Raw genomic sequence first — 13,563 nt, forward strand, 5'->3', positions numbered from 1 at the left:
TAATTATTTGCACATTCTTCGACCGGTGACAGATCAGTTCGATCAGTTTCACTGACTTCGATTCGCTCTGAACTGATCTAATTCTCTTTGAGAATCCTCTCACCGCAAAAATCGAGGAACAAGCCCTCGAGCATCAAGAAGAACTGTGCGATCCTCAGCACGACATTTCTTTGATGATAGTACCCCCATGGGTGATGTGGAAACCTATTGATACGGTGTCGCCCCAATGCGCCACGCGCGGTTCATATGGTACGGGCCTGAGGCGCTCCACGAACCTAGGCCGCCGCGGGGGCCAAGACGCGCGGCGGGAGAAAGGAGCCGTTGCCTTCGAAAACCGGCCGCTGCGTTCATTTAAATCTCATGCCTGCTATAGAGTATAGAGTTTCTATTGGTATAAAGTGAACATGAATTGTGGTAGAAAAAGATTCTCAGAATAACAGAAAAGATTTTCTATATTTATTATAGAAATTAAATGGGAAATGTTTGGAGTAACAAAAATATTTTTATATAAATCATGTTTCTTGTAAAGTTATATGACAGTTGATTAACTCTATTTTTATACATTGCATTTATGTACAATTGAATAATATTCAATTTTTTTAATATAAATACATCACACGAATCGTAAATATGTTAAATAAAATCGACCTATTTTTAGATCAGAAACATTTGGCTAACTAAGTACACGTGTGAAATATTTTGTAACCGATATCTGAATTAAATATATGCAACTCAGTTGTTGAATTGAAACAGCTCATTTTGGTAAGGAAATAATATTGCGTGTGAAAATTTGATCTACATTGGAACTGTAAAGAATTTCCAATTATTAATTTCATTAAAAGCATTCTGAACAATCCACAATTGTAAATAACAAGAATGCAAATGCTTCTGTATCATTCGGAAAATAATTCTTCCTCAGACACCTCCTCGATAAAATTTAAGCTACTGTTAGATTTTCTGTTTAAAGAGGTGGAGGAACTTTGCAGTTTGTGGCTATCCGCATTATTGGCAGATGTTTTGTCACTTATTTCACTGTTAACAGTGCAATCAGTACTTATAATACCGTCTGTTCTTCTAGCTTTCCGTGTGCTTTTAATATCATTATCATGAATGGATTTTCGTTTTCCTATTGCAGCAGACGGTCTAGAAGCATTATTTGTTTCATTATTTCCATCCTCCGACTCTTCGCTTTCGTCCGTGCGAACATCGAAAATTGATTCTTCGGTACTTTGTTTCTGGTTTAAAGCATTTTCTAGTTCCCTCAATTTCTTCTTCTTTGAATTTAAAAGTAGCAGAAACTTTCTAGTAAGATCCTGCTCCATAGTGGTTTTAATATCAATCATCTTTTCTATGTCAAAACTTAATTTCTCTTTTATATCCTTTAAAATTTTATTTTCTTTTTCCAACATGCTCACTTTCTCGTGAATACTTTGGTACAACTTTAACGACCGTTGGAAACTGTCTGAAATAATGCTCACGTCCGAAACGGGGTGCAACTTAATCGCTCCAAGCGTCCATACATTCTTCTTCCATTCCAGTTCTGCGTTTTGAAGAGTAAATTGTATCCCTTTGTCGTTCCCACACAATATTTCTTTAGTTTCTTGAAGATATTCGTTAGACGACTTGGACAATTGATTGCAAAAGTAATCTACATCATCGGTGTTCATCTACAATGCCAAATCGTTACATTAAGGGAAGCCACTAAATTACTAAGATTGTCAGATTCCCTGAAACTCAATTCAAATCTGAAACTGAGCAATTTTAAGTGTGTACGAACCTTGCCACCCAATGGTGCCGATGTCGATTCCAGCAGCATTACTTTAAAATGTGACTCAAACCACTCTGCGTAAAGCGTAAAATATTTTTTGTCGGCTTCATTGAAAATTTCACATGCGGTCACATTTGTCATTGCATCGATCCTTTTTTCATAGGTACAAATGATTAAAAGCTTCTAAAGTCTTGAAAGTCGATGTTATTTCTGCAGTATGGTTAAATGAGTAAATTTCATTTTGTACATCTCAGCAACATATTACTTAAGGCGAATTCCACTTACGCCCAAATCGCCCACGACCGTAGGATTTTCCCGTTTTTGTAATAAAGTGAATATCATAAATTATACGTTCCCGTTATCGAGTCGTAATTTATAATTAAAAAATCGGGTGCGTTTGTGCCGGGGGTACGGACGGGTAACGTGAATACGCGTACAATGTCCCCCAAGAAAATGTTTTCCTGTCGCCGTGATCAGGAAGCAAATCACACAAACAAATAATTACTCCATTATAATTTTATTGATCATAGGCCTATGGTATGAGAAATATGATATAAATGGCATAGACGATACATCCAGATTTCTGGTAAAGGTTAAATCTGTACAGGTACTGAACATCATCAAACATTATCAAGTATTATTTAACTTTAGGAAACCAGTTTCCTACATGTACTTTCAGCGTAACTACTCGTCGCTGATCTTTTATATTGGGAATCTATAGATCTCGACACTAGCTATCGATTGCAACAAAAAGCGTAGCTTCGCCGAGTCAGAAGTTACAAGGCACGGAAGTTTCCAGCGCAACGAAAACATGAACAAAAATAGCGACGTCCCCCTCCCCTCCGCCGCGCGCGCTGCGTTATGATCCTCACTTAGCGCAACGAATTCTTTGACTCTTCAGCTATCGAGTGGTGTAATTGGATTTCGGATGTATACCATAGATTCGGAGCTGCAATGCCAAACTGTATCCCCCGATTTTGTTATCAGTTTTCTGGAGTGCCCCCCTGTATGGAAGCAAATTTAAAGACGTATTCACGTCAAAACCTGTATTTTCCGATAATGGCTCTTTCACAGATTTTCTCTTCCATATTTCAAGAGATTTTCATAATTTTGGGCATAAGTGGAATTCGTCCTTAGGGGTCGTAAATTACGTAAGGCTTTTGGGGGGGGGTCGCGAATTTCTTACATTTTCTTACAAGGGGGGGGGAGTCAGGTAGCGTGTTATACGTAATATTTTTTAATCTAATTTTCAATAAATACAAATTGTATCAGTAATGTTCCAGAAAAGTAGTTTTAGTTTAAATTTCCCGAAACCGAATTAAATGAATTATATAAACCTTTAAAAGAATTTTAATAACTGAAAAAATAAAATGTAAAAAATATTACGAAAGAAGGGAGTTGCAATATCAAATCTTACGAATTCTTATACTATGGCGGGGGGGTGGAGGTGGGGGGTCTGTCGGATAAGAAATCGCCAAAATTACCCTTACGTAATTTAAGGACGGCCCCTTATATGTCTGTGTATTAACATACTTTTATTTTCGTTTCCTGTCAAGCAAAAGTTGGTTATGTCTGACATATGAATGTTAGGTTATCCGTGTCAAGCAAATATGGACGAACATTTATAAACAAATAGAATGTAATTTTATTAAGTATAAACGCATGCAGATACAAATTCATTTGTTTGCGACTGTACCAATATTTAATGAAGGATTCAAACAGTGTTTAAAGTATCTAAAATGATGCATTATAAATTAAATACATACGTAAGTAGGACTAGGTATTTAGACATTTCTAAATACGTATGAACACGATGTGTTATCACCAGTTGTCAGAATTGTCACGCTGACGTATAGCTGCGTATGAGGTATGTATCAGTATGCATAGCCGTAGGTTGAGATTTCATAAATACCGAAACGTCAATTTTGTGCAGCAACGAATTACATATGTTTAAAACCGTTACGTTTGTGAACTAAAAATTGTGCATGAGCACTTTCATATACAAACGTAACTTTGTATAATAACGTATTTTCGAAACGAATTTAATTCATTTACCAACATCAGGGTCCGAGTTGTAATTAAGAACTCGCATACTTCGAAATTTATTTAATAAAATTTTTCATAATTATAACAGAGATCATGATTGAGATAACGGCAAAGTTAATTAGAGGCCCTGTATACTTTTCCGGAGAAGTTATAGAATGTTTAGTCACGTTCAGTAATCCACCGAATCCAAACCATCAAATATCTCAGAGTCACAGGTTGGGTATAATTAATTTCGTTGTAAGATCATCAAATTCTTCAGTATATGTTATGAATACTTTTAGCGATATATTTGAAAGTCTCGCATGGGCCAGTGCTCAAGTTCATTGTCAATGCTCGACGAATAGTAAAATTGTGTTTTCGGAAAAACTGAATATTACTGCTCGATTAGCAGCTATTAATGCAAGTAAGATAATAAAACTTCTGAAAATAGTAACAATATAAAAATACCCCTTTACATATGAATTATGTTACAACAGTTGATAGTTCGTAACGTTACATCTTAATTCATTTGGTTTCATTTTTATATAAAATATTTTGCAGACACGACATTCGCGCCATGGCAGCAAGATAATGGCCATGTTGTACTAAATACCAAGCCCAAAATTTTATTTTGCGATCTGAGATTATCTCCTGGCGAAAGTAAAACATGTAAGCCTTAAATCGAACGCACTGTGGCCCGACGGAAAGAAGACGTTTGAAATGTCACAGGGGCAACAGGGGTTCTGCGCTCGCATTGCTTACTTTGTATTCGTCAACGTTGTCGCGCCCGCCAATAGGGATATACTATTCGGACCTGGTATTCGGACCCTAGACTTTCTCGACCGACTTCCCTCCATCGGGGCACAGTACATTTATCATATTACCTAAGATCGAAAAATTGCACGTTTAACTGTTACAGATATTTACAGAGAAATAATTCCAAGCGATGCGCCGCCGTCTTACAGAGGACACGCAGTAAAGTATTCTTACAAAATCACAGTCGGAACGCAACGTGTAAATACAGCTATAAAATTACTGCGAGTTCCATTCAGAGTACTTTCTTTAAGTGGTAATGTCATTTCGTTTGCTTACTGTTTCCTAGCTCCGTTCGCTTGTACAGAAAACGTGTAACTTTAATGTAATAATTGTAACAGAGTTGCCTGAAGTAACTGCTTGCAATGACAGTGTCGATTTAAGTCCAAACAATCCATTCATGGAAACGCAACACAGAGAAACCCCTTTAGATGTTGCGCTGCAAACTCTTCAGGTTTGTTGAGTGGCTAACAGTTTTGTAATACAGGCGAAGCAGAGCCGTTCCTTGGTTTTGGCCGCTCAGGTGCAAAAACAATATTGCCGCCCTTATTAATTCAAAATTCTTTAATTAAGAATTTAATATGCAGTGTTTACTTTTATATCTATACATACTTAATTTTAAACAGTTATCATGCAAAAGAGTTTCGATTATTATTCTTATTAATCAAAATTTTACATATAATAAACCATAGACATATATAGACAGAGCGTAAGCTGAGGGGGGTGTAAGATTCGCGGTAATGGGAGCGATACAGGCAAATCGGGTAACGCAGTGGTTATGCATGCCGAATGCTTCCGAAGCTAACCCGACGTGACTGTATCTGACCTCTGCCTTTTCCCCTCCAAGCCTACCGTTCCCCTCGCCGATAGTCCCAGCTTCTGCTCTGTCTATATATGTCTATGTAATAAACAGCCTGCAGCCGCCCAGGTGCGGGGGCACCTTCTGCACCCCCGCCAGGAACGGCCCTGAGGCGAAGCATTCACGATATTAAGAGATTTTTAAACATGCTCAGAATTTAACAGCCAGACGCAGTCCAAATTTTTACAATATCACCAATGGACGGGGACGTGTCGTGAGATTTTGTCTCTTTAAAAATTCCTACAAATTAGGGGAAGACATAGTGGGAACGTTTGACTTCTCGAATGCTACTGTTTCATGCGCACAGGTGTCAGTTGCGTTACAGTCAGAGGAACATATTTCAGAAGAGTACAGGCGAGGAAGGACAGCGACTCCAACTTTGGTCAGTTACAACAAGCATCACGAAATGTGTATGGGTCTGAAGTATTCGCATTTAGTGTTACCAATACCATTGCACGTAACGCCAGATTTTGCCACTGATCTGGTGACGTTGAAATGGAGACTGCATTTCGAATTTGTTACAACGTCTAAACTAATAGAAATGCCCAAGGAGAGTACTACCAATTGGCAAGGGCCATTGACCTTAGACGTTGAGACAATGATTTGGGATTTACCTGTTCACATTCATCCGACGACTACACCACCCAATACTGCTCAACAAACGAAATATAGCATAGTGATATAGCAAAGTGAGAAATATTATTGGTATATCACTGGGAATCCTCATAGTTTCGTTACATTTTACTGATAAATATTCAATTGCGTGCTTCCTTGATTAGTCAGTGTACAAATCTCAAGAAAATATCCTTTATGGAAGAATTCTATACTTATTTATATATATTCACTAACTTTACTACCCGACTATTATTCATAACTCGGGAAGGAAAGGATACGGCAAGCTGTAAATAGTCACATTCATCTATATTAGCCAGACATAATGAGCTGAGGCACATTCCGTAACCCCAGAGTTTACCGTTCGAAAGTTTTTACGCAACAAACACGCAAACTGAAAGCAAAACCAACAATTGAAGTAAACGACAATTATACAATAAACTTGTTATATTTTCTGGAAATTACATATATTGTTTTTATTCATTCTATTTCTTACATTTCGTATACCTATGTATATACAAACTTAAGCTAAGGCCTCTTAATTTAAAACGTGTGTAATTCAAGTGTGCAATTTTATAATTTGCTGCGGCACAGGTTCACAGCGATTAATTGCAGTGAATGGAGGGGGAAGCACCTGCAGGAGTGGTGGTAATGTGTGCGTGAACTGACGTCAGCGTCGCACCTATTTTCCGGCGACACTGGTTGGCCGTGGCTTGCTTCGCGTTGGCGCTGGTGTCAGCTGGCTTGGCGCTGGCGTCAGTTCACGAACAGTTACCACCACTCCTGTAGGTGTTTCCCTCTCCATTCACTGCAATTAATCGCTGTAAACCTGCCGCGGCATGACATTGTTGCGTGTCATGCGTGGTCCTGCGATGATCCTAGTTGGGAGCAGTGCCTCCGCGCCACATTTTGTTGCTATCGAAACTCGGTGGAAGGAGAACACCTACAGGAGTGCTGGCAATGTCACGCACACATTCTGTCACCACCATTCCTATAACGTCGCCAACCAGCCCCAGCATCGCCAGGAAATAGATTGCCGACTGTTGTCGACGCTGGTTGGCTACGCGTTTGCTTCACACATGCGCACTACCACCACTCCTGTAGGTGTTCCCCCTCCACCGAGTTTTGACAGCAACAGAATGTTGCACGGAGACGTTGATAGAAATGAGCTTGACTAAGGCGCCAAAGCGTTCGTTACAATAAAAGACAATAAACAGGGCCGTTCCTGGCAGGGGTGCAGAAGGTGCCTCCGCACCTGGGCGGGCAAACTTAAGGGCGGCCGCTGGCCGTTTATTATATGTAAAGTTTTGACTAATAACAATAATAACCGAAACTCTTTTGCACGATACTGTTTAAAATCATGTATATATAGATATAAAAGTAAACACTGCATATAAAATTCTTAATTAAAAATATTAAGTTAATAAGGGCGGCAATATTGTTTTTGCACCTGGGCGGCCAAAACCCAGCCAGGAATGGCCCTGACAATAAAGGTGCAATTTACATGCTGACGCTCGACGCTCGTTTTGAGTGGTGATCCTCCAGGGAATAATCGGTATAACCGCTGATAGTGATACTCTAGATAATGATCGGAAAATGTGTCCACCAATTTGTCCTAAAGCGGAAATCACAAATCAGCGGGCACATTTTAAAAGAATTCTGACCTCCTTAGTTCAAAGATCACACGCCTCATTGTTAAATGAAGTTTGTTGCTGATTCCACTTTTCGCTCCATGTTGTGGAATCCAATTGGTAGATCTTATTTACTTGATCTCTCTATTTCCGGTTCAGGAGAGCAATGGCGTCGACCAATAAAAAACGCGGACGCATTTTCCGATCACTAACCGCTGATAACCGCAGCCATTTCTGGCAAAACCGGAAATAATATAACCTAAACATTCACTAAATCGTCTGATTCTTAGACCATATATACCTATAGACACGGCCTGCTCTATATGAAGCCACGAGTCATAGTGAAGCAAAGATAACGGGTAAAAGTGACGTCACTTGTGGGCAAAAGATAATTCAAAATGGTGGATAGTACCTCATACCATATATACAAGTGAGGTTATATCTTTTTCTGTGAATAATTTTTGAATAATTATTAATAAAGGTGCAAACATGTTGTATAAAGAATTGCAAAGACAATGATTAAATCGCATTTTCGGAAATATTTATACATCGCTGTAACTTCCATCATTACTTTGCCCACATGTGACGTCACGTAGATGCTTTAATCTTTGCGTCAAGGCAATTATCTGAAGCCGTGTCTATAAGTATATATGGTCTAAGGTCTGCTTTCCAAGCTGTTTGTTTATGTATCTCTTTCTATCCGTATTTCTGTCTTTCTTTTTCTGCCTACTTCCGCTTTTGCCACAAATGGCGGCAACCAATCAGCGACGATAAGGTTGTTTCGATCACTCCCTAGAGGATCACTAGTTTCGAACGTTAAAACCAGTCACGTGATCGGTCCACGCGAGTTTCAGCATCAAACGGAAAAGCTAAACTCGGTTTTGCTTTTCCGCTTGACACTCGTTCACTCTGACCACTCTGACTCGCTCGTTCGTCGAGCGTCGAGCGTCGAGCATCAGTATGAAATCGCACTTTAAGAGTGAATAAGAGCACTTACCTTTTGTTAATCAAATGCGCGCGCATTTGTCGGATTTTTAAAATCGATTATCTCAAAAACTAAACTTCACACGAAAAACATTTATTCAACAATTTCGACTTATATTCGTACGAGGAATCGGCTCATCTGCATTTGTACCACCATACTGCTATGCCCTGTATAGGTCCTACAATTGTAGTTACCTTTAAAATATGTACACACATACTCCCATCTAACTCCATCTATTTTATCAATAAATGTATCGACTATTTTAAACTCTTTGGCTAGCAGATGTGAAACATCATCTCAGGTTTAGCTAGTCATTTTATGCATTTGCTACCAGCGGGAAAAATACTGAAAAATACCCCTTTCTTCCAAATGAGTCATCTCTATTGCAGTTTTCATTTTCTATATTTCTATTTATCGTAAACTAACTCTTTGTACTTTTGTAAATTAATATTTTATACAAACAAGATTATTTTGCTCCTATAAATGCTATAAATTCACTTACATCAATCCGTGAAAAATGTATGGTATAGTTGGCACCGATTTACCAAATACTCCCGAAGTTAGTAAGCTCACTAATAAAATGCGTGGGTTGATACATTCTCTGTTGCTGTCGATGCGAAAACACGCTAAGGCCAGTTGAAGAGTGAATATGTGTTATGTTTATATACAAGTTTATGCATACACTTACGTATATGCATCATACAGGTGCATGATAATACATAAGTACATTTTGAAGATTGTTACTTATGGGCTAAAGTTGATTTAAAGCAGGTAGAAAAATGAATAAATTTTTAAGACATCTTCAAGAGAAATAAATAAATTAAGAATATTGTACAGTATTGTGCACAATAAGCCTTGAATGGACTCGGATAAAATGTAGGTTTCATTGAAATCATTAAATAAACAAATATGTAAGTCGTTTATATACATGAAAGGGGCAGTTCAGTTCGGGAGTGACATCACTGGATAATTATAACGTTCCTAAATTTATAAATCGGTGCACAAATTATAATTACATATAGCAATGCATCACCATGATGGATGTAACCATTTGCTATAAGAATATAATGAAATGAATACTCTAGTTGAGAAATAAGGGATACAGTATGAATTAAAATGTTGATGTGCAGGATGTTTCTTTAGAAAGGGCCTTCTCCACAAAAGCTTATTGTGCATTTGCAGTAGTACGGAGCTGATCATTGTTTGCCTTTGCACCGTATAACAATGACATGGTAAATTATATCATTATTCAATTGCAATCTTTTGTTGGCACTTTTATTACATAGCAAATGCTAATGATGAGTCACTGTGATCATTTCTCGTTGCAGTAAATGGCTTATATAAACTGCCACGATCAGCAACTTAAGGGAGATTCGACAGGGGACTACTACGGATGCTGTATTAGTACCAACAGATTAAAAAATTTAAAAGACGCAAACGTTTTATATTGATGACACTTCGCACTCGAATTACAAACTTCCACTCTGTCTGTAATTATTTATCAACCGTAAGAAATATTGCACGTTTTCATACATTGAACATGGAAAAGCATCAGGAAAGGGTAAGCAATGGAAAAGAATGTAAAATAAATTCGATTTAAAACTGGTAAACGGAGATCACAACAATAGGGTCGCTCATTTCAAGCGCTGGGGCCATCGTAGGCTCATGACATTTCCCCATCCTCCCTTTCCTCCTTCTTACATATCTGCGTGATTTCGCCAGTCTGTTCTCGTTTCTGTCCACAACGCAAGGATTTCAATGAAAGCTCGTCGATGTATGCGTGTATACATGTATATCACAAATGGTGACAACACTTTATTATCACTCTACTTGGCGTATCAATATTTTGTTTTCTCGAAGGGCGGGTAGAAAAAGCGAGAAAAAATCACTAAAAAGCAAGTGCGACGGAATTTACGAAAAGCGGCTACGACATTACTTTTATTACATCATCCTACGTATAAACGCCGAACAATTGGACCGTATTCGGCACGCGTGAGTTCGATTCCACTGCTTAATTACAATAATATATTTTTGTGTGTGTGTATATATATATATATGTCTTGTATGCGTATGTATGTGTGTATCTATATGTGTCCACAGAATGGAGCAGTAACAGTGCCCACCTGAAATCATTCTGCTACCCGTGGATACGTAAAAAAGAATATTTCGCTTAGAAGTTGCAAAACACCTGAGAAAGTATAATACAATGGCAATTATTTTTTTCCAGAGTCAGAGAGGCAGAGTAGTGGAGAAAAGTGGTGTCGAGTAACTTTGAGCATTCAATTGACTTTGTCTGGGTTAGGTCTGGGTTAGGTTAGAATAACCAGCAAAGTTATCATTGCGTATAATATGGAATCACTATTAGACCTTGTTCAAATTGTCTCCGCATCAAGCACAATGCCAAAAAATGTAAAAATGCAGTGCTTCATTTAAACAAAAATGAAAGTATCTTCCTTTACTAATCATAAAATTTATCCCCCCCTCAAATTGTCTCCCAGTGCACCGAACAACTTATATGTACAATATCCTTTTTTTAGTACATAAAGGAATAGAGATGCTAGTTGAGGTGAACAGACTTATTGCTCCGACCTGTACATATATGCATAATATATATTATATATTATAAACATATATCTGTGTGTAGTGTGTACGCATGCGTGTTCGTTTTTCTTCTCTCTATTATAAATGTAAAATACTGTCATGCACGTACTGCGGAGTCGTGACTTAAATCCAACGCATTTGCTCGCCGCGCGAATATCGTTCCATCTGAGTATCGCGAACGAAACGGTGGCTTGCACAACAGAAAGTTCATTTTTTGTCACTCGTATCCGTGCGATCCCGCCACGTCTCCGATCCCAAAAAAGAACCCCTTTGTACAATACTCTATCGTCGAAAGGGGAGGGGGAGGAGGGAGGAGGGGGTGGGGGTGGCGGAGAGAAAGAAAAGAAAAATCAGAACAGGATAAAGTAGACCTGACGTAAAAAAAGTACACGCCCGATCCCACCTTCCAAAGGATGGCTGCCACGTTTCCTCACCGGTTCAACGTTAATTAGGAGTTCCCCGAAAGAGCAGGACTGTCACGCCCAGTGATTGCTACAAGGTTTTATTATTTTCCTTATCGATGGATCGAGAAAGAAATGAAAAGAGAAGGAAAGGGAAGAAAAGAAAAGAAAGGGAAACAACGATGCACGAACGACACGACGAAACACACAGGTAGTACAGCAGAACGATGTCACACGACGGCTGAATGAGAATTTTTTGCTCTTTTATTGTTCATCAAAATAATTTAGTACCACATCGAGTTAAATGGTCTTGGTTCTCTCGAGGGAAAGAAGAAAGAGTGTGAATTATGGAAAGAGGTGGGCGGTTGCCTAAACGATGGATGAAAGTTTTAGGAAAACCGTAGAATAGCCAAAAAGTCGGTCTTAATCGATTAAAGCATCGTTACACGAAGTCTCGAGGAGTGGCTTAAGTGTGTCTTGTGTGTATATGTGTGTGTGTGTGTGTGTGTGTGTGTGTGTTTTGTGTACCGATCGATCGTTCACTCGTGGCCAGATTCTATTTCCCTTCTTCCGTTCGTCTACGTTACGTCTGCGCTACCGCTAATAGAGTAGGGTTTAGAGCTAACTATACAACTAGTACCTCTCGTATCTCGGGACCCACGCAACGAATTAATGCGCCATGAAATACTTCATTCTCACGATAATCGCACGCTCCACTCGACCGTTCCTGTGTTCACAGTAGTTCTTAATTTTATCGTTAATAATGCACGTTGACTGGACGCCATGCATCGTCGAACTGCCTATGAATCGTCGCTTTTCCGATCAGCTCCCTCAACATTTCGGATTTGGGGTATTCGAGGGACAAAAATTCGGACAATTCTGTCGATATTCAATAGCACGCACATACACAGACAAACGCAGCATTGTGTAAAATTGAACGCCCCCAAACAGGCCCGCTACTCGTTCGTGAAATTCAACGCTTTGCTTCTCGCTTGCAGAGTACTGAGGTGTCCTCATCCGTTTGCTACGGTCGTTCGCGGTTAGGTTCTTCGCGTCCCTGTATCTCGTTGGATAAATTATCATAGACGTTCAGTTACACGGTAAACAATGACGCCATGTGTTCTTGCATGCTTTGTGTATGTATGTCTGTATGTGTGTGTGTGTGTGTGTGTGTCTCCGTAGAGTGTCCAAAGATCTGTGGTCCTGTGTCTCGTACATATGATCGGCGTCATTATCCGGATTTCACGCTGTCAAGAACGCTCGAGGAGAGGTCGGCGTGGCTCCAGAAGGAGGAGAACGACGACGCGTTCCAACGAGCCGAAAACAATCGGCTGAATCGAAGAATCGTGTTCTTTCGATCGAGCTTCAGAGGACCACACGAGACACTCGTTAATTCGTCAACGACATTTATGGCAATGTCCTCCTCGCGGGAGAGAAAAAAGCTGATCCCTACCGACTCTCCTCGAATCGTGCAGTTCGAGCAGTACCGTAAAACGTATATGTAATATTAATAATTACTAATTATACTTTATTATAAATTAATTAAAGAGCTCTTAACCGTACGTGTTTATGTGTGGTATAATAATATTAATATTAATAATAGTAGTATGTACGATAACCTTTTTTGTTGTTGTAGCAGCAGCTTACACTTTTCGGCCGTTCCTGTCAAATTCGACGCGAATCGTTCGCCTTCCTTCCCAACAATCTATCTTCCTCGACGAAGGTTCAACGTGACCCTGACGGTTTGGTGACTAGCGGCACTCCCAGATCTTCACCGTTTGATCGACGCTACCGGTGACCACGTACGGATGGCTTTTGTGAAAATCTACGGGGACGTGACGTAACTGCTTTAGTACAAAGGAATCCCC

General features: G+C 39.3%; 3 protein-coding genes across 7 annotated transcripts in view; 1 reads left to right on the forward strand and 2 right to left on the reverse strand.

Annotated features, from left to right (window-relative positions):
* Positions 1-425: 425 nt before the first annotated feature.
* Positions 426-3,635, reverse strand: LOC143375236 (uncharacterized). Of its 3 annotated transcripts, none has more exons than XM_076824178.1 (3): positions 3,535-3,635; positions 1,778-1,978; positions 426-1,667 (listed from the first exon to the last, which is right to left on the reverse strand). In XM_076824178.1, the coding sequence occupies exons 2-3, from the start codon at positions 1,907-1,909 to the stop codon at positions 894-896; spliced, it is 906 nt and encodes a 301-aa protein (XP_076680293.1). In that variant the 5' UTR covers positions 1,910-1,978; positions 3,535-3,635; the 3' UTR covers positions 426-893. The 3 variants fall into 3 exon arrangements, with proteins under 3 accessions (XP_076680293.1, XP_076680286.1, XP_076680279.1); XM_076824171.1 differs by lacking the exon at positions 3,535-3,635 and adding an exon at positions 3,302-3,426; XM_076824164.1 differs by lacking the exon at positions 3,535-3,635 and adding an exon at positions 2,054-2,904.
* LOC143375222 (RAB6A-GEF complex partner protein 2) lies at positions 3,395-6,541 on the forward strand. Of its 3 annotated transcripts, none has more exons than XM_076824144.1 (7): positions 3,395-3,534; positions 3,903-4,029; positions 4,096-4,217; positions 4,355-4,462; positions 4,713-4,862; positions 4,948-5,060; positions 5,620-6,541. In XM_076824144.1, the coding sequence occupies exons 2-7, from the start codon at positions 3,908-3,910 to the stop codon at positions 6,148-6,150; spliced, it is 1,146 nt and encodes a 381-aa protein (XP_076680259.1). In that variant the 5' UTR covers positions 3,395-3,534; positions 3,903-3,907; the 3' UTR covers positions 6,151-6,541. The 3 variants fall into 3 exon arrangements, with proteins under 3 accessions (XP_076680259.1, XP_076680251.1, XP_076680268.1); XM_076824136.1 differs by having other exon boundaries at positions 3,496-3,635; XM_076824153.1 differs by lacking the exon at positions 3,395-3,534 and adding an exon at positions 3,706-3,712.
* A 3,052-nt stretch (positions 6,542-9,593) lies between these two features.
* Lis-1 (LisH and WD40 domain-containing Lis-1) overlaps positions 9,594-13,563 on the reverse strand; it is a 46,787-nt gene continuing 42,817 nt past the window's right edge. Inside the window, exon 7 of the mRNA XM_076824123.1 lies at positions 9,594-13,520. Within this exon, the coding sequence (XP_076680238.1) occupies positions 13,447-13,520 (74 nt within the window). The 3' untranslated portion in view covers positions 9,594-13,446. The remainder of the gene's footprint in view (positions 13,521-13,563) is intronic.

The sequence above is a fragment of the Andrena cerasifolii genome, chromosome 1 (genome assembly GCF_050908995.1).
Source record: "Andrena cerasifolii isolate SP2316 chromosome 1, iyAndCera1_principal, whole genome shotgun sequence".
Lineage (NCBI taxonomy): Eukaryota > Metazoa > Arthropoda > Insecta > Hymenoptera > Andrenidae > Andrena > Andrena cerasifolii.